The 25,833-nt window shown below is 43.4% G+C and overlaps 1 protein-coding gene across 1 annotated transcript; it reads left to right on the top strand.

Moving 5' to 3' along the window:
* Window positions 1–1,735: 1,735 nt before the first annotated feature.
* FMO4 (flavin containing dimethylaniline monoxygenase 4) lies at window positions 1,736–24,879 on the top strand. The gene is made up of 11 exons (XM_042976678.1): window positions 1,736–2,355; window positions 2,509–2,759; window positions 4,146–4,285; window positions 6,328–6,465; window positions 9,453–9,641; window positions 10,740–10,902; window positions 15,228–15,370; window positions 16,836–17,035; window positions 18,369–18,721; window positions 20,877–20,946; window positions 22,851–24,879. The coding sequence occupies exons 4-11, from the start codon at window positions 6,334–6,336 to the stop codon at window positions 23,248–23,250; spliced, it is 1,650 nt and encodes a 549-aa protein (XP_042832612.1). The 5' UTR covers window positions 1,736–2,355; window positions 2,509–2,759; window positions 4,146–4,285; window positions 6,328–6,333; the 3' UTR covers window positions 23,251–24,879.
* Window positions 24,880–25,833: the final 954 nt, after the last annotated feature.

Below are 25,833 nucleotides of genomic sequence, written 5' to 3' on the forward strand. Positions count from 1 at the left end.
CCTAAAATGTTCTATACACATACAACAGAATATTCAGTGTTAAAAAGAGAAAGAAAAGAGAAGAGAAGAAAAGAAAAGAAAATCCTGCCATATGTGACAACATGGATGAACCTGGAGAGGACATTATGGTAGATGAAATAAGCCAGTCACCAAAAAATCATATGATTCTTCTTCAAAACAGTTAAACTCAAAAAAGCAAAGAGTGGAATGGTGGTTGTCAGAGACTGGGGACAGGAGAAAATGGGGAGTTGTTCAATATATATAAACTTTCAGTTCAGCAAGATGAATAAATTCTGAGAGTCTGCTGTTCAACACAGTGCCTACAGTTAAAATACGAACGGTGCACATAAAAAAATGTTAAAAGGGTAGATCTTACATCAAGTATTCTTACCAAAAACAAACAAATGAAAGGGTGTGAGGAAACTTAATGAAAGTGATGTGCATGTTTATTATCTTGATTGCAGTGATGGCTTCATAAGCATATTGCATACATCCACACTCGCCAAATTACCTTCATTAAATATATGTAGAATTTGTATGTGTGTGCGTGTGTGTGTGTATACATATATATATATATGTGTGTATATATATGTATATATATATATATGTATATATATATGTGTGTGTATATATATGTGTGTGTGTGTGTGTATATATATATATATATATATATATATATATATGCTGTTAAGTTAAAAAAAAAAAAAAGGAAGAATGGTGTGTCATTAAATTTTAACAACTAGCCAGGGGTAGGGAGGATCACAGACTTCTAGTAATTGCCAATTTCCATGGTATAAATATTCCCACTACGACCAATGTCAAGCTACTGTGATATCACTGAACTGAACTTGTGATATCACTGAACTTGAAGTTGGAAGAGATGCACACATTGTCACTGTACAAGCCAGCCTCAGCATGCCATTGGATAAGAACGTTTTGGAGACAACGGGAGAAATTTGAAAGTAGACTGGATGTGTTGGATAATATCACTGAACTTATATTGATTTTCTTAGATGTGGTAATGGTAATGTGATTGTGTGGGCAAATGCCCATATTCTTGTGAGATATATGCTAAAATATCCTGATGGCATCCTGATGTTTAAAGACTACACTCGTGTGTGTGTGTGTGTGTGTGTGTGTGTGTGTGTACGCGCGTGTGTGTGCGCACGCGCACGCATGTGCACGCATGGACACGTTTGGGCGGGGGGAAAGGATATATTGGTCTTCATTAACAAAATTGTTCTTTCAGCTATTCTATAAGCTTAATATTTTTAAACAGGAAAAATTAACTTGTGGCCAACAGAAGATATCATGTAAAAATCTGGATTTTTCGTTTTCTATTGAAAAAAGCCTAAAAATGCAATTTCGGACTCATGCTTTCAAAAAGCACCATTTACCTGAACCTAACAGACAGGAGATGTGCTTGCCGATCAGTCTTACCTGGCCCTCTTTCCTCCTCTGAGTTACCTTCTTGACCCCTGTGGGCATTTGCATTTGAGCTCGGGGTCCAGAAACGGGTTCAGCGAACTCAAGATGGCCTTTTATGCTAGCTTCCAAGCACTCAATGGAGAAGGAAAAAAAAGAAAAAAGAAAAACAAAAAGATGGTGCCTATTTAGTATTCTGTTCCTGCTTCTGGAATTATTGTTTTCATTGTGCCCCAGGCTAAGATCTAAAACTAATTTTGTGCTTTCTCAAACTCATTTTACCAGCTTTCTCGGCTGACCCTTTCTGAAAGGATGACAATATTTAAATTCCTTACAAGTTCTGGATTTTAAAATCATATTTCTCGGGTTAGAGACCTGTAGACATGAAAGAACTTGGCGAGGTGATAGTCACCGAAATGACTTTGTCGTTTGGACGGCTCCTAGGATGGCTCCGGGGACTAAATGACACAGAAGAATCTAGCAAGCAGAATGCCTGTTTCACGCAGGGCTGTGATGTTGGCGGTGACTCTGGTGCCCTCTAAAGGCTACTGTGAGAAAAGCAGCCGCTTACCACGTGCTTTAAGTTTCGGGCTTTGCCGGAAGTGTGACGTTTGGGAGGGAGGGGGGCAGAGGTCGTGTATGTTCTTCGAATCCAGAGCCAGTAATCTAACTCGTCATTTAGCCCTCCCCTCATATCACAGAAGTAGCAAGCCCTTGTCCCACACAACTTTTCATCCTCAGTGAGGACGATACTCTCTGCTGTCACCAGCAAGACTGGAAACAGAGAACTTAAAGTCTGCATTCCTGTGATGTTGTTTTTCTTTTAGAACAAAGAGTTTGAGATTCGAATTTTTTTTTTTAAGGCAAGCACTATCTTGTCTATTTGCTTTGAGAAATAAGTTGTCAGAGTAACTGCTCTGTGCCAATAAGGTAAGTGTGCTGGGCTATTCTTCATTGTCATTGTCTTTTTTTCTTTTCTTTTCTTTTTTTTAAATGGGGGGAAATGTTTCCAGAAACCTCTTTTGCAGAGGATGAATATTCCCCTTGCTGAGTGCCTTCCTTAAGGATGAATGTCTTCTTCAGGAGCCTCTTGATCAGGGTGAAAGCAACAGAATTAAGGAGAAAGTCAGAAAGCAAAGGAGCTGTTGTAAGGAAACAAAGTTACGTTGTCGGGAGCAACCATCTGAAAGAAAGCTGTCAGTGAGAATAACAGCATCCCAGGACTTTCTGTGATTCTGTTCTCCCCTCTGATGTCATTTTACGGATGACATAGGAGTGCCAAGCGTTGGGAAACATAAAATACTCCACAGGTGTTAGGAAATACTATAGCATTGGTGAGTGATAATAAGAAATATAAACAGATCAAATTCCAAACCCAAATGAATCATGATCGATCGCATGATTTGCAGATCACCCAAGTCTCTCCATATTTCAGAAATGATTCCTACATTTTCTGGTCTGGCAGGTCTGGGATGGGGTTTTCGTGTCGTTCAAAAGTCCAGTTTAATAGATTAGGGCTCATTTACCAAAGAACTCCGATTAGAAGCAACCTTTGAGCTACAGAGGACCTCACAGTCATAACACACTTTATAGTTCAGAGAGAGCATACACACACCTTATGTCCCACCACTCCCCCTGCCCTTCATGCCTGAGGAATCTCTCCTCCCTTTCAAATCACACCTATTTTGGTACCAATTACTTGGCATTGGGACATAAAAACAATTCTCTTGGGCTGGAAGAGGACAAAGGGAAAACTACTAGAACCCTCTGTTTTACAAATGTAGGAGCAATCTCACGGGGAAATAAAGAATTTTAAGTTCCTGCGGCCGGTCAGAGCCAGAGGCAGAACCAGAACCCAGATCTTCCTATTTCTAGTTCACTCACCAACTCCCCTCATTGACTCGAAGCATACTTTTTATATTTACGTATTTATTTTGAGAGCGATAAAACAAGACAGAGTATGTGGGTGTGTATGCGGGAGGAGAGGGGGCAGAGGGAGAGAGAGAGGATCTTAACCAGGCTCCTTGCCCAGCAAAGAGCCCAATGCGAGGCTGGATCCCACGACCCTGGGGTCATGACCTGAGCCAAAATCAAGAGCCAGACGCTAACCAACTGGGCCACCCAGGCGCCCCCCCCCCTTTTTTTTATTTCAACTTTTTTATTTGAAGCATATTTTTTAAATGGCTGCCCCCACTCAGAAATTCATAATCTGCAAGTGTTGTGTAATTCCAAGAGGTGTAAATTCCTAATTTGTTTTTGCTGCCTGTACAGTTTCTTAAGTGGCTCTATAAAGGACAAGGTGTTTTGCCCTGGAAAAACACAGCCCACTCTGTGTCTCTAACCAACAGAGACATTGTTGCTCTGTGTTGCTCTGTGTTGCTGTGTTGTGTAGCCAAACAACCCCACAGGGCCTGCAAACGTTGGTACCTGGAGCACACAACCGTTCCAGGAACGCGCCACATGATGTCATGTGTGTCCACATCTCTCCATGTGGCAGCGTCTCCTGTTACGGGGTCTTTTCTTATTACTATTATTTAGTCACTGGGCCTTCATCATCTTTGGGTCCCCACCCCTGGCTCTCTAACTGCACTTCGAGGTACCCGGGTGCATCCATCCATTCAACAGAATGGATTCATTTGCTGCTCGCCTGTTCACTGGAGCACGTTTTGCACTTTGCCAGTTCAATCAGCAACCATTTCTTTTGTGTTTTGATTGCAAAGACAGAACACAGTTGAGATCTACCGACTTCGGCCTTCTACCTAGTGGCCTAGAAATTCCAGTATTCTCATTGGCAGAGGCCATTTACTTCTGTTTGAAAGCTGTCTGAAAATCCTCCTCCTCACCCCAAAGGAAACTACAGGTATGTATGCCTCCTTATTTCCAAACTCGCTGATTGCTTTTGTCTGTGTGAGCTGTCTTTTCTAGGGAAAAGAGAGGAAGTGAGGGAGATGATTAGGGAGGTAGGGAATGAACACTGATAAATATTTGGTGCTGGGCACTTTTGTGTGAGTAATGTCGCTTTGTTTAAAACTCAAACAATTCTACATAGCTCTTTTTTTTTATTTTATAAGCAATAACTCTTAAGGTGTTCAAGTAGGTTGTTTGGAGTCACATGGCCAATCAGTTGCAGACACAGGGTTCAAACCAGTTCTGCTGCCTCTAAGTCCATTCTGATTGCAGCCTACCTAGCTCTTTCAATTCAATAGAGACTCCCAAGTCAACCGAGAGTCTAAGGGGAAGAAGTGTCAGTTTGGTCGTAAATAATGAAAGCCAGACATGGAGGTCTCAACCCTACAAAGGGCAGGTTGGCAAGTAAGATTTGGCAACAGCCCTAAGAAATCCCTCTGTATCTCCTCGCAAGTCCCTGGATCTGCTCCAGGACCAGGTGAGTTCGAGGGTCTGAAGGGCTCAGAAGTCTTCCTCTGCCCCCTGTAAAGGAGATAAATACACTTTGACTCTGTGCCCCGGGGACTCTGATTTGATCTAGAAGGCAAGCTGCAAAGGCATACGACACATTCCCCCAAGTCCATCACAAAAATGTGACAGCAAACCTGAGCACAGGTGAGGGAAGAGGCTTTCTAATGGGAACCACAGGACACCTTAGCCTCTCAGACCAAGGAGATGTGCACATCCAACCTCAGAGTCAGAGATCTAGAGTCGCTGCAGACTCAGCCCCTTACTAGCAGTGTGGCCACAAATCACGTCACACGATGACGCTCTTTGTTTTCTCATTTACTGGCGCTCAGGTCTCAATAAATATTTTTTCTCTTGGTTCCCCAAGGCAAATAGCACTAGAATAAGCGGCATCACGCTACAAAAATCACGTAAGGGTTACACAGCAAGACCTCCCCTCAAAAAAATACCATGTCTTCAAAGGCAAAGCCAAATCAATTATACATATATATATTTTTATAAAACAAATACTTTGACGTCTCGACTACTCTGTGTGTGTGTGGGACTGGCCGGGGGGCGCTGAGGGAAAGGCAGCATTGGCTACTGAATCCACCTGACGTGTCGAGGGCCTCAGCGTGACATGTCTGATTTGCTGGAATCAACTGAGTGGTTCGCCCATCTGTCAAAGCAAAAGCTACGTTGGTGTTGACAGAAGCCCAAATTGTAGTACCAGGAAAAACTGCTTCTCAATCCCTATGACACTTACCTCCTCCAGTCTCTACTGACTGCCACGGACATCCCCATGTCCAGAAGACCTCATCCAGAATGCCCCATGTAGCTCTCCTTGGGGACTTTGTTCTGCATTATGGTCAGCCAGTCTTGCCTCTGTGCGAGGTTAAGAACCCCCCACTCGATTCATGTAATATCACCATTGCATGGTAGGGGATGACCCATGACCAGCTGTTCTTCAGGACTCTAGAGGCTATGAATAAAAACTAATCTTTTTTGCTAGCCGCAATTCCTCGGGTCCAGAGAGACAAAGTGGAAGTAGAGGGTCCTTTTCATACTGAGGGGATCTAAAGTCCCAAGGGCATCAAGGTCCTGACTATACTAGTTAATAATAAGAACTAAATTTAAGTGAGCACTTACTATGTAGGAAACAGACTTCTACAATCCTTCTGACATATCAATCATTTAATTCCATAACAAATATTTAAGAGCTATTATTATTATTTCCGTCCCCACTGTACTAAAGAGAACACCGAGGCCCGGAGACAAAAAAAAAAAAAAAAAAAAGCTAGCCCAAGGTCACACTGCTAGTAAGTGACACGAAGAGTTAAACCAGAACAGTCCCATTTCAAAGCCCTCATGTTTAACCACAATGTGAGTCTGCCCCAGCTCAAAGATGACAAGAGGGTGTTTATGCCACCATGAAAGTTGAATGCTACGACAGGAGGCTCCTTCCAGTTTTGTCACAGGAGGACGCTCAGGCCACCCTTCTTCCAACAGGGTGCCATGGCCAGGCGAGTCGCAGTGATTGGGGCGGGTGTGAGCGGCCTGTCCTCCATCAAGTGCTGCTTGGATGAGGATCTGGAGCCCACCTGCTTTGAGAGAAGTAATGACATCGGGGGACTATGGAAGTTTACTGTGCGTAGCTCGTACCCTCCCACCTCTATCAATCATAATCCGGCTGTCGGCTTTGTCCCTGCTCAGGCATGGTGACTTCAGCCTATCTTGGGGACCACATAAGAAAGCAGCTCACTGGGTGGGGGTGGGCAGCCTGGGTGGCTCAATCAGTTAAGCTGGCTGACTCTTGATTTTGGCTCAGGTCACGATCTCACAGTTTGTGAGATCGAGCCCCGTGTCAGGCTCTTGTTGACATTTAGCACAGAGCCTGCTTGGGATTCTCTCTCTCTCTCTCTCTCTCTCTCTCTCTCTCTCTCTTTCTTTCTCTTCAAAATAAATAAATGAACGTTAAAACAAAAAAAGAAAGCAGCTCACTACAACAACACGGGATTGTGCACGTAAGGTGCCGATACTGTGCAGGATGCAGTCTGACAGGTGATGAACCCGGAGACTTAGCAGGGCAGGGCAGGGCAGGGACAGTTGGAGGAGGGAAGAAGGAAGAGTTAAGTCCGCTACACAAACATAGTGTTGGAAGTTACAGTGGTTTCTGGACCAGGGACATTCTGAGGCAAAGGAACAAAGTGTCACATAGGTTAAACTGAATGGCATTGGTGAATATGGAGCACTGACACTTTTCGAAGGACGGAGGTTGGCCTCAGGGAGCGAAGCCCCAGCCCCCAGGCATTGTTCGGGTCTTTGGGAAGAGAACTGGCAAGAGTGAGGCAAGAATCCGGACCCTGTAGAGTTGGGGGTGGGTAGCTTTCACAGCAGTATCAGAATAAAAAAGGTCGAGATGCTGATCGGTCCTTCCAGGGAGAGGGGTGTGCATCCTGGGGGCTTATGCTTAGGGTTAGGCCAGCTGTTAGGTGACTTGAGCAACAGAAGTAGGGGCTGGAAGTGGCTCAATACCACCTGCCTCTGGCTGGTCCTGGGCATCACAGGGCCTTCGGCAGGGACCTAGGGATCTGTCCCAGCAGTGAGGTATAAAATGTCAGAAGATAGGAGGCCTTGGGGGGAAGAGAAGAGCAACATTCAGTGGGAGCTCAGCGTGGAGGAGAGTACTTCAAACTGGTAGGAATGAGGGAAGCCTTCATGGAGGAGGTGGCATTTGCCATTCATCGACAGATGGTGAAGAAAACAGAATGAGCAAATGTATGTAAGCAGAAATGGTCACAGCCCTGTGATTATAGTGTACTAGGGGAGAAAAGTTTCTTTTGTTGTACCGTGAGCCTGATGGAACCAAATGGAGCCAAATGTCAATGTGGACAGAAAACACTGGGCCTGGTTTGTGTCCCTTCTGCTATTTGACCCCACAGTTTGTTTGGTTTTCTTCCCCTAAAGTAAGATAGATAGGGGAGCCCGGGTGGCTCAGTCAGTTAAGCGTCCGACTCTTGATTTCCGCTCAGGTCGTGATCTCAGTCGTGAGATCGAGCCCCACATTGGGCTCCGTGCTGAGTGTGGAGCCTGCTTGAGATTCTTTCTCCCTCTGGCCCACCCCGTTTGTGTGTGCATGCGTGCGCACACATGCTCTCTCTTTCTCTCTCTCTCTCAAAAAAATAAAGTAATATAGATAAATTTTAGAAAATAATACTGAGTTAAACAAAAAGAAAAGTACAAATTAAATATAATACCAATACCCATGAGAATTATATACCTGCACTATTAAAATTTCTATGTATGTTGTACATCTGAAACTAATGTAACACTGTGTGTGAACTATACTCAAATTAAAATAATAATAATAATGATAAATTTCAATGTAATTTCTTTCAGTCATATATATACTATTTCTTTTTCAAAAATGCAGTGATAGTGTTAATGTTCACCCATTCACCAAGTACCTGAGTACCTGTGCTTATAATGTCCCTCTACCAGGATGGGGACAAAATAGACAAGGACCCTGCCCTCCTTACAGTCTAGTAGGGAACAAAAACAGTAAAACACATTGTTACAGTGCAGTGTGATCAGGGCTGTGTTGGGAGTGCAGGGTGCTATGCGGCCGGAACAGCTACCTTAGAGACGGTGTCTTATGGATATTGACAGCTAAGAAAGATACTTAAAAGAGAAATAGAGATTAGCTTCAGCCATCAGAAGTTCATTGAGGCCTTATTTTTTAGAGAGAGAGAGAGAGAGAGATTGATAGAGCATGCAAGCTGGGGAAGGGGCAGGGGAAGAGAGAGGGAGAGAGGGAGAGAGAGAGAATCCTAAGCAGGCTCCATGCCCGGCACGGAGGCCGATGTGAGGATCCATCCCGTGACCCTGGCATTATGACCTGAGGTGAAACCAAGAGTCAGATGCTCAACCAACTATGCCACCCAGGTGCCCCCATCTGTGCTTTTAATATGCATGTTTTTGTTTTGTTGGTACGTTTTTTGAGTGTGTGAGGTTGCGACAAGACAACAGTGAGTTGAAGAGTCGATGAGAAAACAGAGGCTGCCCAGTATGTGATGATTTTTTTCATGAAGATTGATATAGGACACAGAGAGACAAGGCTGGAAAGGGAATAGATATAGGTTGAAAGGGAGTGTTGTTCTGTTTTTAAAAATTAGAGTCTTCGGTATTTTAAGTGCTGATGGGAAGGAGCCAATAAAGAGAGAGTGATTGAAAATATACATAGACAATAAATACAAAAATCAGTGAGGAGTTCTCTGAGTAAAGTCAAGAGAAAGAGGTCTAGGGCATGAGTTGAGGGAGTGAGGATGGCAAAGAAGGGGAAGAAAATAAGCAAGGGAGAGACCATAGGCCCCATGTTCATGGAATCGCTTAATGGCATTGTTAGTCTTGGAGAACCCTGTTAAATTTTGTTAACTTCTTTGTAGTTTGATAAAGATACTATGTTTAATAAGTCCAATCCCAACAACGATTTCTGATAACTATAGCATAGAGACCCAGTGCTGCATTTCCATGGAATTCTTTGGAATGGTGAGTGGAACACTGACTGCTAACAATCTCTTTTCTCTTCCTCCTGACTCCCCCACCCCATCAAGCTAACTGTGCTCTCACCACAGGAAACTTCTAAAGATGGGATGACCAGGGTCTACAGGTCATTAGTGACAAACGTCTGCAAAGAGATGTCATGTTACAGCGACTTCCCCTTCCAAGAAGATTATCCAAACTACATGAACCAAGGAAAATTTTGGGACTATCTCCAAGAATTTGTTGAGCACTTTGACCTTCTGAAATACATTCGGTTTAGGGTAAGACACCTTGGGTCACGGAAGGTTAATGAATGGGGGCTGCTCATTCGGCAATCTAATGGAAATGGGATATTTAAGTAAATTCATTCCTGATTTTATCTCTATATGAACAAGGCAGATAATAAAGACTCCTCACTTCTCCTGCTTCTCATGTTTTACTCAAATAAGGCATTAAAATACTGAATATCCTGGTTCCTCTCCTGAATCCAAATTCTTATTCAGGATGAAATTTAGAATGTTTTTCTTTATGAGAGGAAAGGAAAAATAAATTTTGCCCATGAAACCCACTGGGAAGAAGTGACTAGGAATCTGGACCACAGAAATTATAATGAGCCAAAATTCATCTTCCTGTGTTTTCCCAAGTCATTCAGTGTTGTAACTCACCTCCTTCTCACCGGGAGTAAAAACTGAATGTTTCTTCCTTCCAGTGAAGTCATTCAGATGTTTTGGGTCATGCTCTCTATGACTACTTTTGAGACTTTGTACAAGTTACTTATTTTCTTTTTTTTTTTTTTTAACATTTATTTATTTAGAGAGAGCGCGCGTGAGAGCACAAATGAGGAGAGAACAGTCTCCACACTGTCAGCACAGAGCCCGAGACCGGGCTTGATCTCACAAACCATGAGATCATGACAGGAACCGAAACCAAGAGTAAGACACTCAATCAACTGAGCCACCCAGGTGCCCCAAGTTGCTTCATTTCTTTAGGGGGGAGATAAACCAATATTGACAGACCTCCTGTCCTGAGACTCACTCAGCCCGCTGGAAGTAACAAACATGGTTACCATACCAGTCATTACATGAAGTCCAAAGGTGATTGATAGAAAGTGAGTGTTTGGGGGTGCCTGGGTGGCTCAGCCAGTTAGGCGTCCAACTTCGGCTCAGGTCATGATCTCACGTGTGTGAGTTCGAGCCCCGCGTCGGGCTCTGTGCTGACGGCTCAGAGCCTGGAGCCTGCTTCGGAGTCTGTGTCTCCCTCTCTCTCTGTCTCTCCCCCACTCGTGCTCTGTCTCTCTCTGTCTCTGCCTCTCTCTCAAAAATAAATAAACATTAAAAAAAAACATTTTTTTTAAGTGAGTGCGTGTCTTTTACTTTCAGACCACAGTATGCAATGTCACGAAGCGTCCAGACTTCTCTGAAACTGGTCAGTGGGATGTTGTCACAGAGACAGAGGGAAAGCGGGACCGAGGTGTCTTTGATGCTGTCATGGTTTGCACTGGACATTTCCTGAATCCTCACTTGCCTCTGGAGTCCTTTCCTGGTGAGTCACTTCTACCCGAGATCGTGCCTACTCTGCTGGGTTATTCTAGAAGAAAGTTGTTTATTTGCCATTGGAAATAATTCATGATGATTATAAGTGACTTGATGCTCAACCTCAGAAAAAGTGTGTACAAAATAACTTGGAAAGGTAGGAAGCTATGGAGGTGTCAGGCCTTATTACTTACTTATTAATATAAATGCTGTTGTTATTATTTAAGCTTTATCGTGCCGGATCTGATTCAAGTTCAGTGATCACATAACCCTATCAGATGTGTCATAAAAAAAAAAAAGCCAAGCTTTTGAATTCTGTCATTGAATTACAGGTCATTTGAGTCAGGAGTAAACTGCAAATCAATAACTTAATTAATAAACAAACAAACAAACAAAGTGAGAGCATAAAGAAACTTGACAGATTTGTTTTTAAGAAACATAGCAGTTGGGGCACCTGGGTGGCTCAGCTGGTTAAGCATCCAACTTTGGCTGAGGTCATGATCTCACGGTTTGTGAGTTCAACCCCCGCATCAGGCTCTGCACTGACAGTGTGAGGCCTGCTTGGGCTTCTCTCCCCCCTGTCCTCTCTCTGCCCCTCCCATGCTCTCTCTTTAAAAATAAATAAATAAACTTTAAATATATATATTTGAGAAAGAAAGAAAGAAAGAAAGAAAGAAAGAAAGAAAGCAAGCTTTCAAGGAAGACTATGAAGAATAAAGCTTGCAAACCTGGGCCAATGAAGAAAATGAAATGTAAACCTTATAAACGTAATCTCATAATCAAATTAACAAAATATCATATTCAAAAAAATGTCTTAGAGACCCAGCGGGAGACCTCAATGCATACTATTGCAAAGAAGCAATATTGTAAATGATGGTCCAGCCTGCAGCTAGCCTGGGGGCTCAATCCACAATGGCACAGCAGTAAAGAAATACAGAACCGCCTGTTATAGCAATGTTTCTATGGGGAGATGTTTTACAAGATGTGATACTATGTTTTGGAATACAGTATCTTGTCAGGTTTGGGTTGGCTCGCCCTCAGTTGTACTTAGACTCTGACTAAAAGATGCTGTTGCAAAAGATCAACCAAGAGCTGAGAGGCGAGGATCCTTGCGGCAGTATAATGTACGTAATCTGGGAGAGCTGGTCCGAAGGAAAGAGACTGGGCAAACACAAAGGAGAATGACAGGAGAGTTTGGGATCAATACAAGAGCAAACATTTCTGCATACTTTAATGATCTCTGGGGCGGGGGGTGCGGCTGACTGCAGTAGAAATAGCCGTGTGCCCTTCTCTTTTGCCACAAAACCCAGATTATAGAGAAGGAAGAAATCCACATATACAGATGTCAGAGACTCCTCCTGAGGAGGTCTTAGTTTAAGACCAAACTTCAGAAGGATTTGTCACAGGAGGACACCAGGCCAAATATGCCAATGTCCTCTGTGTTCCTAGCATGGGGTATCTTGGTGAGTAGGCATGCTTTCAGGTTTCCAAAGAGTCCTGGTCTGCTACAGTTCCCCCGGGACATTGGCCCTTGGTGATAAGTGGCATTTAACATAATAGTTATGAACAAAGTTCTTCATGCCCAGCCCAACATGGGGCTTTAACTCATAACCCTGAGATCAAAACCTGAGCAGAGATCAAGAGTCAGACATTTAATTGACTGAGCCACCCGGGTGCCCCTAGGAGCAAAGGTCTAAAGTCTGGTAGCCCGGACCACGTGCCAGCACTGGGCAAACTTAACCCAGTGATTCCATTTAGAGAGTGGTTTAAGAATTAAATGAGTTCAGGGCACCCAGATGGCTTAGCCAGGTAAGCATCTGACCAGCTCAGGTTCGTGGGTTCGAGCCCCGCGTCGGGCTCTGTGCTGACAGCTCAGAGCCTGGAGCCTGCTTCTGATTCTGTGTCTCCCTCTCTCTCTGCCCCTCCCCCGCTCACGCTCTATCTCTGTTTCTGTCTCTCTCTCTCTCTCTCTCTGTGTCTCTTTGTCTCTCAGAGCAGGCCTGCTCTGTGGGGCTTGCCCTTCCTCTCCCCCGCCGCGCAATCTCGGGCCATTCCCACCGCTTTTCTGTCAGATCATGGCAAGCCCTCTCATCGCTTTAAAATCACCCAAGAAAATTCTCATTTTCCTAATGAAAACATCTTGCCTCCTGGAATAGTCAAAACTTGCAACCACATGTAACGGTGGGGCTTCCCCTCCCCCGGCTGGAGCCTGCTTTGGGCTGGACGCTCAGTGGGAACAGGAGGCACCCATGGCTTTCCCCCTTCCTCTCCCAGTGCCTCCTCTTGCCAAACCCATCACCCACCAGCTACAGTCTCTAACCCTAGACCCTTCCGGAATTAGAGTCACAGGGGGCAGGGAGGGTCTTTCTTGACTGGCACCAAGCAGGCGCTAGTTTTCTCTGGCCGCAGACGTGCCTAAGACTGACACTTTGCAGGGTGCTTTCTTGGTTCTGCTTCAGAGGGACATTCCATGAAGGGGGATCTCTCAGTGCAGCCCCTTAGCATGGGCCGCACCCTCTCGCTGACCACGCACAGCTCCTTGAACCCTAGCTCCTCCCCCAGTCATCTCCACACAGACTGTCTTTAGGGTCTCATTGCCTGGGCAGATAGATGCCTGTCTCATGCAAAGTTCCTTTCAGTTGGCATCAGGGGCACCTGGGTGGCTCAGTCGGTTAAGTATCTATTGATCTCAGCTCAGGTCTTGATCTCAGGGTCATGAGTTCAAGCCGCGCGTTGGACTCCACCCTGGGCACGAAGCCTGCTGAAACAAAAATTGGCATCATGGGGCTCCTGGGTGGCTCAGTCTGTTAATTCTTGATTTCAGCTCAGGTCACGATCTCACAGTTTGTGAGTTGGAGAGCCCTGCATCCGCCTCTGGGCTGATGGCTCGGAATCTGGAGCCTGCTTTGGATTCTGTGTCTCCCCTCTCTCTGTTCCTCCCCCACTCACGCTCTGTCTCTGTCTCTCTCTCTCAAAAATAAACATTAAAAAAAAAAAAAGTTGTTTTTAATAAATAAATAAATAAATGTTACTGAGTAAATGAATCAGTCAATCACCATGATAGAAGATTGAACCGGAGTTGGGGCGCCTGGGTGGCTCAGTCGGTTAAGCATCTGACTTCAGCTCAGGTCACGATCTCACGGTCCATGAGTTCGAGCCCCGCGTCGGCTCTAGGCTGATGGCTCAGAGCCTGGAGCCTGCTTCCCATTCTGTGTCTCCCTCTCTCTCTGCCCCTCCCCCATTCATGCTCTGTCTCTCTCTGTCTCAAAAATAAATAAACGTTAAAAAAATTAAAAAAAAAAAAAGAAGAAGAAGATTGATATATTCTAGGAGACAGTTTCATTTTTTTATATTAAAATTTCAAATGTACTTGAAGTATTGGGGTGAGAAGCTTTTAAACTCTCTAAACTGCAGGGTTTCCTTCCAGATTCTTCATCAGAGTTTCATCTCACTGATGGTCACTGTCCCCATCACTCTTGTTTCCTCTGCCACCTCATAATGTCCATTTCTGCAGCCACCGCTGGAAATACCTCTACTTCCGCTGTTGCGACCAGTCTTCATTTTTATGAATCTATGACTTATGTCTTTTATACATGCCAAGGAGATAATTACCAAAAATAAATCAAGAGAAGAAATATTTGGATACATGAGTCCTTCTCATGTATACAAATACCATAAGAGTGATACTTGTATCAACAGTGTTCGGAACTTGAAAAAACAGTCAGTAACACAAATGTAAATAATGCAAGAATAGAGTATAAATAAGCATATGGTATCATAAAGCATTAAGCCTATAATAAAGAATAAAGTAAAATAAGCATAAAGTAGCAAGCCTAAGCCACAAAAATCATTATGTATAAGAGAACTTGCCACAAAATTTCTTTTGTGGAAAATTATAATTGAGTTAAAATTCACTTGTAAATATGTTCTATACACAAACCATTTTCTTATAGAATATATCTGTTGGGTAAAATAACATGCATCAGCGATCTACTTCTTGCTTAGGATGTTCAGGGTCGTGCATGAGATGTTTCTTATGGTCTGCAGTGACCTTGATTTCCCCAAGTAATTGCTTTAAAAGGGAGCACTCATGTGGAATTTAAATTCTCCCGTATTTTTAAATCTCCTGCAGGTTGTACTAAAGCTATATCCAGGCTCAGAGAATCCAATGGGAGAAGAAAATGATACGTGGCTTCTATGTCCTGCAATTAGCAGCAGGAGCAAAAGGCTGACATATTTCTGGAACTTTCCTTTTCCTACAGACCCTATGCCTGCATACTAGGGAGTTATAAAACTTTAGATGCTTCTGATTTTCTGATCCCTCCCTCCCCTCAGGTATTCATAAATTTAAAGGCCAGATCCTGCACAGTCAGGAATATAAGAGCCCAGAAGGCTTTCAAGGCAAACGCGTGTTAGTGATCGGTCTTGGGAACACTGGAGGGGACGTGGCAGTGGAACTCAGTCGAACGGCAGCTCAGGTACACAAGGGTGAATCCACACCCCCACCCCATCATCATTTCTGGTGGCTGGAGAGAGGGATACAAGACTATAAAGCACATTGGCCGATTGCTAAGTCATGTGGACCCAACGTGAGTGAAAAAAAAAAAAAAATCCACACATAACAGAATTGAAACATCTCCAAGAGGGGTCAAGGACACTGTGTGGATGCCAGACCACGAGGCATTTTTTCAGAGGCACTGTTTCAGGAACAAGACCAAATGAATAAATTACTCCACCCAGACCACTGATCTGTTTTTACACTCTCTCTTCATAATTCTGGCGAAACCCCCATATAAAAATAGAAAATGGAAGTTATTTTCTGAACATGTCCAAATTTTCTATTAGAAGTCACATTTAGAATTTGTTTTCAGATAAAAACAGCCTTCACTTTGCCCACGAAGTGTGCAGAATGACTTTAGAAAGTCCAAGCATAGATTCGCAAGTTAGAAATCTGCTCCACTTTAACATATATTATACGACATTATTAGATTTGGGAAAGAGATTTTTTTTTTTAATTTTTTTTTTTAATGTTTATTTATTTTTGAGACAGAGAGATAGAGCATGAATGGGGGAGGGGCAGAGAGAGAGGGAGACACAGAACCGGAAGCAGGCTCCAGGCTCTGAGCCATCAGCCCAGAGCCCGAGGCGGGGGTCGAACTCACGGACCGTGAGATCGTGACCTGAGCTGAAGTCGGACACTCAACCGACTGAGCCACCCAGGCACCCCGGGAAAGAGATTTTTAAGATTTTTATTGAACTCAGTTAAAATTGCTTTCCCAAAACTCCACTTTACATTCTGTATTATTTGTATGTAAAAGGTCGCCAGGTCAACAGTGCACATATCTACTAGCACTATAATTTTTATAGTGAACATGATAAAAAATACTTAACAGATATATAGATCAGGAAAAAGTGACTTATAAAAACGAAAACAACAGAAACAGTCATTTGTAGTTGTATGTACAAACTCACCAGTTAAAAACAGAAGCTATGAAGGAAATCTTGCCATTTGCAACAACATGGATGGAGCCAGAGAGTATAACGCTAAGTGAAATAAGTCAGAGAAAGACAAATACCCTATGATTTCACTCACGTGTGGACTTTAGGAAACAAATGAGCAAAGGGAGAAAGAGGCAAACCAAGAAACACACTCTTACCCACAGAGAACAAGCTGAGAGCACCAGAAGGGAGGGAGGTGGGGGGATGGGCGAAATAGGTGATGGGGACTAAAAGTGCACTTGGCGCGATGAGCACCGGGTGATGTGTGCAGGGGTTGAATTACTATATTGTACACCTGAAACTAATATAACACTGGATGTTAATGAACTGGGATTAAGATAAAAACTTCTTTAAAAAGGACAAATGTTATAAGAACATTTGAAGCACATCAAGCAAACATGCTACAAAATGATGTACGTATATGTATCCTTCCTTACTTTTTAGGTACTTCTCAGTACTAGAACTGGTGCCTGGGTTATCCACCGCTGTTCAAATGGGGGTTACCCCTATAATATGGTGATTACAAGAAGATACCTTAATTTTATGGCGCAAGTTCTGCCCTCATGTGTACTAAACTGGATTCAAGAGAGGCAAATGAATAAAAGATTGAACCATGAGAATTATGGATTAAGTATTACAAAGGGGTACTTAAATTTTTTTATTTAATGGGAAAATAATTGAACCGATAATTTGAGGGCACCTGGGTGGCTCAGTCAGTTAAGTGTCCAACTCTTGATTTCGGCTTAGGTCATGATCCCAAGGTCATGAGATCAAGCCCCCAGTCAGGCTCTCCACTGACAGCATGGAGCCTGCTTGGGATTCTGTCTCTCCCTCTCTCTCTATGCCCCTCCCCCACTCACTCAGGTGCATGCACGTGCTCTCTCTCTCTCTGTCTCTAAATAAACATATTTTTAAAGAACAATCAATAATTTTTAATTCTACTTTATTCAGAACTCAAATCTTCAGTAATTATTATGCTGCCTTTATTTATTCTGCTCTGGGCTTAGTTCCTTAAGACAATGTCCATCAGGTACCACAAATAAGAATATTCTCTGTCTGGTAACAAAAGTAGTAATTCATGAGGCTAGAATATAATGAAAGATAAAAACTCTTCATTTCTTGAAAAGTCAGGATGTTAGCTTGAAAGTCAGGACGTTAAAATTGGCTTTGAGGAGTCCTGAAATGGGCACCATCTACAAATGGAATATTTGCAGCATCTTGAGTACAGATGGCCAGCTCTTGCCAATGATTCTCTGGCTGAATGATTAGAGGATGAATTTCCAATAGGAGTTCCTAAAATTAAACATTTTAATATAACATACATCTGTATGAAGCTGCACATGGCAAGGAAAAGAAAACTTTTGAAATGAATGTAAGGTCATTAAATGTGACTTCTATTTTATGCTTGACCCAAATATTTTTTTTTTCGTAAGACAGCTCTCAACTTACAAAGAAAATTAACAGCAGTGGATGATTTGATATGTCAATTTTATAAAGACATTATACCTGCCATGATTAGATGGAATGATGTTTGTAATAAAAAATATTTTTCTGCATAACTTGGTTCAGATTTTTTTATTTTTATCCAAAAAGTTTCTTGCTAATTTCCTCTTTGTCTAACGTCAATCCTTTGAGGCCTGGGTGATGTGAGACCTGATTCTTAAATGGATTGCTGTATACTCGGTCCTAATTCTTCGAGAAAAGCATTGCTCCAGAAATGAATTTCAAGAGACAGAGAATTTTAAACCCCAGGCAGGAAAGAATAGGTTTAGCCATTTTCCACATGCCTTCTACTGGAAGCAGAAAAACAAAAGATGTTATTGAAACAGTAAGTTGGGTAGACAACTTTGAACTAGACATTGGTCAATTCACTCCCTTGGCTTGGCAGATAATTCCCCTGAGCTGACCAAATACATAATTTGCTCAAGCGTCTCACAGATACAACTACAATGAATAATTTTCCCTTCTGTGTCAAAGGAGAAAACCAAAATTCATTGTGAATGATGAACTGCCAATCTGTATCCTCTGTGGGACGGTCACTATGAAAACCAGCGTGAAGGAGTTCACGGAAACCTCTGCTGTCTTTGAAGACGGAACAGTGGAGGAAAACCTCGACGTTGTGATCTTTACGACAGGATACACATTTTCTTTTCCCTTCCTTGAAGAGCCTCTCAAAAGCCTTTGTACAAAGAAGATATTCCTGTATAAGCAGGTCTTTCCTTCAAACCTGGAGAGGGCAACGTTAGCTATCATTGGCCTCATCAGCCTTAAAGGGTCCATCTTATCAGGCACAGAGCTCCAGGCACGTTGGGCCACAAGAGTATTCAGAGGTACCTTGACTCTATTTAAAGCCCCACGTGATCAACTCAGTTTCCAGTTAGTGTCTTGTGGTTCAGCCAAAATGGAACAGATGTGAGCTAACGTACCGTAAGATATTTCAAGTTTAGGAAATATTTAATTTCATATATGAGTCATATTGTCATGGGTGTGCTTATGTCACTAATGTGACGGTGGAAAAAAGGTTTGGGTTGTGTGGATGGGATTAACTTGCACAGCAACATATAATCATGTTTCTCAGATTAACTGAAATTGTTGGAAGCTTTGGGATCCTTATTCTGTTCTACTCTAGCTTATTTACTTCTAAATCTTTCTATTTATTTCTAGAAGTAGAACTCTATATCCCTTCCAAAGGAAGTTGCTGGAATAATGCAGACTGTGAATAAAGTTGAGTTCTGAGGAGATGGTAACCTTTGAGGAATGCCTATAAAAAAATATTTTAGACACTAGACACTAACTGCTGTCAGTTTTCACAGTAAGGGCACAGACGATGGAGTCGGGGTTACCAGGGTCTGATCCCGACTCTAAAACTCACTATCTTTGTGAGGACCTCTCTGAATCTCAGCCCCTTCGTCTGTAAAATGGGGATAATAAAACCTCTTTCACAACAGTTTTGTGAGATGGATAATGTCTGCCGACCACTTATCATGGTACCTGGCACACAGTGAACTCTACTAATTGATAACTGGCATTCTTACTCTTGCTGTTACTATCATACCTCTCCAAAGTAGGGCAGGTTTTAGATTAGTAAGCATTTTAAAGAATTGCGTTTGCATGATTTTTTTATTTTTTTAATGTTTATTTTATTTTATTTTGAGAGGGGGAGAGACAGAGCGTGAGCAGGGGAGGGGCAGAGAGAGAAGGAGACACAGAATCCGAAGCAGGCTCCAGGCTCTGAGCTGTCAGCACAGAGCCCGACGCGGGGCTCAAACTCAAAAAGTGCAAGATCATGACCTGAGCCAAAGTCATGACGCTTAACTGACTGAGCCACCCAGGCGCCCCTGATTTTTTAACTATAAACAGCAATCACAATTGAGCCAACCAGGTGTTCTTTAGCAGAATTGTGTCATTAATGAATAAAAACAATCACCAGTAATTTATCAACAGTATATAACACAGTACTAAGTTGTGTCGACTTCATTCACCCTCTACAAATGTAATAGACCTCAGATTCTGCACATTTTCATTAAATGATCACAAATATTTCTTTCTTTAAGCCCAGTTAAAGTGCTTTCACAACATTATCTGGTTATATTAAAACCTCAGAAGACTCTTAAGTACGTGGTGTTTTGAGGTTTTTTTAATGTTTTGTAATGAGCTCAAAAATGCTCACCAGAATGATAGAGCTGACAAAACAAAACTCAATTAGATGACGCCACAGGAGGGATTGCATGCTTCTCCAGAGAGCCTCCAGACGCAATCTGAGAACCACTAGGTAAAGTCTTGCCCGCTTTTTACAGGGTAAAGTGACTCTAGTGGCAAGCACACGACGGGGCTAAGTCAGACCTATCTCAAGCAGATACTAACCCCCCCACCCTGGGGCCAGCACTTGGCTCCGGTCGGACGAGCAGAGTCCAAGAGCTGAGACCGTCTAGGAGAGAGACCGAGAAGGAACACATGCCCACAACCACTCAAGAGGTCAGAGCCTAGTCTCTCTGTGAGGCTGAGGGACCACCAGGCGCTTCCACGCGCGAGGCTTCCGGTACAACAGGAGTGAAGACATGTCAAAGCAGGGCTATAAAAACAAGGTCATTTTAAGTAGTTACACTTAACCCACGAATAGCTTTAACGCACACATACAAACAGGGGTATACAGACAATACAATACAAACAGTATATATGAATATATGTAATGTGCAAGCAGGTAAATGAGCTGGAGCAGGTACCAATGGCCGATGGGTCAGTGCAGGCTGAGGGCTGGGTGACAGGGGCGTCCATCCTCATAATTCTGGCAGTAGAATGCCACGAACCCTGGTTAAGTGGGTTTGGAGGGGCATTATGCTTCCAGAAATTACCTCTAGTTCCAGTCTAAGCTTTGACTATTACACGTCCTAAGGATAGAGCAGTGGGGGGCCAGAAACGAGGGAGAAGAGAACGCAAAGGAAAAGGCACATGTGACGTTAATGTTCTTTCCAATGTTTCTCACAGGACTCTGTAAGATACCTCCGTCTCCAAAATTGATGGCTGAGGCTACGAAAAAGGAGCAGCTCATAGAAAGGTATGACACGACACGCAGCTTCTTCGGGAAAACCTACCAATGTATTTCCGTACCCACAAACCTGCATCGGAGCCAGAAGAATATGCTTTTAATCCCAACTGTTCCGCCAACTAGATGTGTGGTCTCGGATGTGTTAGGTGGGGGTACCAGCTCCTCTCAGCAGAATACAGAGCCAGGGCCCCAACAGGTGGCAACCTTGAGCTCACTTGGCCCCCAGAACCCCCTTGTGTCTTTGTTCTTGTGTCTCTTAGGCTGCTCTTTCTCTGCAATTCCTGGTCACCTCTTCCTCGCTCCTAAATATTGGTGAACCCCAACCTTAATCCTCAGATCCTTTCTCACTTCTACGAACACCCACTCCTAGGCGGCCTCACCCAGGCCTGTGGCTCTCAATTCCATCACATAGTCATGACTGCCAAGTCTCTCCCTCGAATTCCAACTCCTAATCCAAGTCCCTCTAGATATCTCCACTTGGATACCACTTAGATATCTCAAATTTAATACAGCTAAGAATGAACTCTAGCCCTCTAACACCTGCCCACTCATCCTGCACCCGGGCTGCTCTGAGACTTTTCTTCCCCTTCTCAGTCACTGGCTACTCACTCTGGGTGATCAGCCAGAACCCCTGAGCGATCCTTTTCTCCTCTTTTTTTCTCCATACCGCACATCAGCAAATACTGTCAGCTCCTACCTTCGAACAGAAGGTAGAAATCCAGACCCTTCTAGCTACCCCCACAGCCACCCCAGACCAGGCCACTGTCACCTCTCACTAGGACACTGGCTGTCACCACTTATCTGGTCTCCCGGCCTCCTCTCTGCTCTTATACAGAGAATGTCAAGTCTTGACACTGTGGCAGAAGTGAGGAGCACCACATTGTCCTTCTGGTCAAAACCCTCTAATTGCTTCCCATTTCACTCCCAGAAACTTCCCTGGGGCTCCCCAGTGCTCCAGAGCAACCAGCTGTCTCTGTGCCCTCACTGCCTACTGTCCTCCCACCTCACCCATACTGCTCCAGTCCGAGGCAGCCTCCTCCCTGGTCCTCAAACAACACCCCAAACCTAGCCCCCTCAGAACCTTTGCACTTACTCTAACCTCTGCCTGGAATGTTCTCCCCTCCCCTCCCCCCATACCTACAGGCTCACTCTGTCAAATACCGCCTCCTAAGAGAAGCCTTCTCTGACAACACTGTATAAATATGGCGGCCTACTCAATCCCTTCATTGCATTCCCCCCCTCCTTTATATCTCTTCATAATACCTATTACCACCTGATTTATTATATATCTGCTTGGCTGAGGGTTTTTATAGCCTGTTAGTTTCCTCACTAGAAGGTAAGGTTCTTGACCACACAGACTTTGTTTTATTCATTGTTAGATTCCTGGCAGCTAGCATGATGCCTCATGTGATATTTATTGAAGGAATGAATGAATGAATGTCATTAGGACATCGTGAAAGTTTACTAACCACAGAAATAGGTAGGAATAAAGCTTTCATATACATGATACCCACATCTGTGTCATGTTCAGGGCCCCATGTATGGCTCTCTCAACTCACAATTAATGTCAATAACACTAATTTAGGTGGCCATATATGTGATGCTTTCTGATCATGTTCATTCGTTCAATAAGTGCTGTATTGAGACTGGATGAGATTTTACGCTTATATCAAATTCAAGAACCTAAAACATTATCTAGAACTGCTCTTCCAATTGCCTCCTTTTACCATCTCCTTTAACAAAATTACCTTCCCAAATACCTTCTGTAGATAAATTCTTATTTTTTTTTTGCTTTGCAACATAGAAAAACATTCCCAAACATGGCTTGACTGTGATAAAAAGAAACAAAATGGCGGGAGGAAGGGTGACTTATAACTTGAAACTGAAAAATGATCCATCTTTCTCCCCTGCAGGGGTGTGATGAAAGACATCAGTAAAGACAAACTTGAGTACATCACCTACATGGATGACATTGCCGCATGCATAGGCGCCAAGCCCAGTGTCCCATTTCTGTTCCTCAAGGATCCCAGACTCGCTTGGGAAGTTTTCTTTGGGCCGTGTACTCCTTACCAGTACCGCCTAAAGGGACCTGGGAAATGGGATGGAGCCAGAAATGCCATCCTGACCCAATGGGACAGGACACTGAAACCCTTAAAAACTCGAATCGTCCCTGATTCCACCAAGCCTGGCTCCATGTCACATTATTTAAAAGTTTGGGGGGTACCTATCCTACTTGCCTCTCTTCTGCTGATCTGTAAATCTTCACTTTTTCTGAAGTTGGTGCAAGAATTTCCTCTTACCAGTATTTGGTGAGGATGAATCTGATTGGTTACAAGGGTTGTCCCGAGCCATATTAATTCTATCTCCAAATAGTTGTGCATCCCTCCTCTCCTCTCCATCATAACCACTATCTTTCAAGTTCAAGTCCAGTCATCTCTTACCTGAATTATTATACTTACTGCCTTCCTCTCTAGTCTCAGTGCCTCCTTTCTTGCCTCCCTTTCCAATCCATACTCTACTCTGCTACCTAAGCAATTATGTAAAATAAAAATATTGTCATTGTTTCCATAAAAATGCTGATTGGAATAAGATGACACTCAAATTAGTTAATTTGGTGGAAATTTTAATATAGAGATTTGGGTTTGGGCAGACTGTAAGGAAATCATAGGGATAATGAAATACTCCCAGACTAGTAACAATGAGATATTTTTACCATTCTGAGGCCTAATGAGGCAAGGGGAGAAAACAATTATAAATGAGACAGAGAGACTTTTTTGTGGAGAGGGCTACACCTCAAGAGTTACGGCCTTCAGCTGACAGATGAAGGCAGTCCATGGTGACCCCAAAAGTGCAAAGCTTGGGAATAAGTTCCCTAAGTTTATTTTCTTCCCTCCCTCTGACCCCCTGCCCATGCTCCCCAATGGCCTAACCCAGCCAAAACTCAAAGGGCAAGGTTACCAACTATTGTGGATTGAATCGTGCCCCTCAAAAAGTTATATGCAAGTCCTAACCCCTGGTACCTATACCTTGTTTGAAAATAGGATCTTTGTGAATGTAATCAATTTAAGATGAGATCATACTGAAGTAGGGTGAGCTAAATGCAATATGATTGGTGTCCTTATCAATGACGATAAGACACACCAACAGAGACACGGGAGAAAATGTTGTGTGAAGACGAGCAGAGGTCGGAGTGATGCATCCACAAGCTGAGGATGGCCCAAACGCTGGAAGCTAGGAGAGAAGCATGAACAGACTCTCCCCCAGAACCTCCCGAGGAAATCAATCCTGCTAACACCTGGGTTCCAGACTTCCAGCCTCCAGAACGGTGAATGAACAAGCCACCTGGTTTGTGGTATTTTGTGGTGGCAATCCTAGGAAACTAACATACCGACTGATGTCACCCACGGAAGTCGGCCTCCTAAAGTGCAGTCAGAGCAAAGACAATGGAGAGCATATACGGAAGGGCAGACAGAAAGGATCCAGTGCAGACTGTTTACTATCCTTCAAAATTCCTCCTCTGATTAGAGATAATCGTCCAAATTACTGAACCTGGAAGAGGAGACCCTTCGTGATCTGACCGCATTTGCCCAGGTCGCCAGAGTCCTGTCCTACAGCTTCCCCCACTCCACTCTGGACCTACCATCCAACACTACCGAACTGTCAGCTGCGCCATACCTCCTCTCTTTGGCACAAGGCATTGCCTCCACTGGGAACGCGAATCCACCCAACTCTCTTTCGAGAGAGAGATCGATTATCTCCCTCTGTGAAGCCTTCCCTGGATCCTTAAAGCAGAGTTACCTCCAATTTGTAACGACTGCCCTTCATGTACTGCTTTGTCGTTGCCCTTTTCTTACTGTCATGTACAGTGGACCCTTGAACAATGCAGGTTTGAACTGCATGGGTCTACTTATATGCAAATCGTTTTCAATAAATACAGTACAGTCCTATAAGTATGTTTTCTCTTCCTTACGATTTTCCTCATAACATTTTCTTTTCTCTATTACTTTATAGGAATACAGTCTATCATACAAATAACACACAAAATATATGTTGATTGACTTTATGTTATCAGGATGGCTTCCGGTCAACAGTAGGTGATTAGCGTACTAGTAGAGTTAGATTTTGGGGGGAATGAGAAGTTATACAGATGTTTTACTGGGCAGTGCTGCGTTGTTTAAGGATCAACTGTAACATTCTTTTTGTGTCTGTCTCCTAACAAATGAGAAGTTACTGAGGGGAGTTGCGTCTTATTCAGCTAAAACACTGCCTGATCCAAAATATTGCTAAATAAATATTTGATGGCTTACCAGTTGCCTCACCAGCTGACGTTTCTTGTCTGTGTTCTCCTACCCAGATTCTTTCTCCTGCCAACATGATAAACATCCTCAGGTTCCCTCAGCCATGCAAACGAACAAGAACAGTTCACCAACAGCAAGAAACCCATATGGCAAATAGAGTCAATATGGCTATACAATAACTGGCAACCATGTGTCCTGGTTGAAAGCACTCTCTCTGACTTGGATTATAATCCCAGTTCTGCCATGAGCTGTGAGGGCTTGGCCAAGTGACTTAGCCTGGCTAAGCCTCAGTATCCTCATCTGGAAAACGAGGAGAAAGGTAATAATGGCATCTACCTTAAAAGCAAACAGTGAGACAATACAGGATGTTAGCTACCCAGTAAATTAACTATCAATAGCTGATGAGCCCGAGGACATTTTCAATTCTCTGACTTAAAGGATTTGAAACCTGTTGCCCGGCTCCTTTCCCTCTTGCCTAATCAGAAAGCATGGCCTTTGCTCTCCATGAATCCCCTGGTAGCACTTTCCAGCTAAGATCACTCTTTTGTCTTCGTGACCCCCACCAAATCACTGAGGCCCCTTGCCACCATCATGGCTG

This window comes from Panthera tigris, chromosome F3 (genome assembly GCF_018350195.1).
Source record: "Panthera tigris isolate Pti1 chromosome F3, P.tigris_Pti1_mat1.1, whole genome shotgun sequence".
Taxonomy (NCBI): domain Eukaryota; kingdom Metazoa; phylum Chordata; class Mammalia; order Carnivora; family Felidae; genus Panthera; species Panthera tigris.

Coding starts and splice junctions, on each gene's coding strand:
- FMO4 (XM_042976678.1), top strand. CDS start 6,334: ATGGCCAGGCGAGTCGCAGTGATTGGGGCGGGTGTGAGCGGCCTGTCC. Junction 6,466..9,452: donor GGGGACTATGGAAGTTTACT/GTGCGTAGCTCG, acceptor CTCTCACCACAG/GAAACTTCTAAAGATGGGAT. Junction 10,903..15,227: donor GCCTCTGGAGTCCTTTCCTG/GTGAGTCACTTC, acceptor CCCTCCCCTCAG/GTATTCATAAATTTAAAGGC.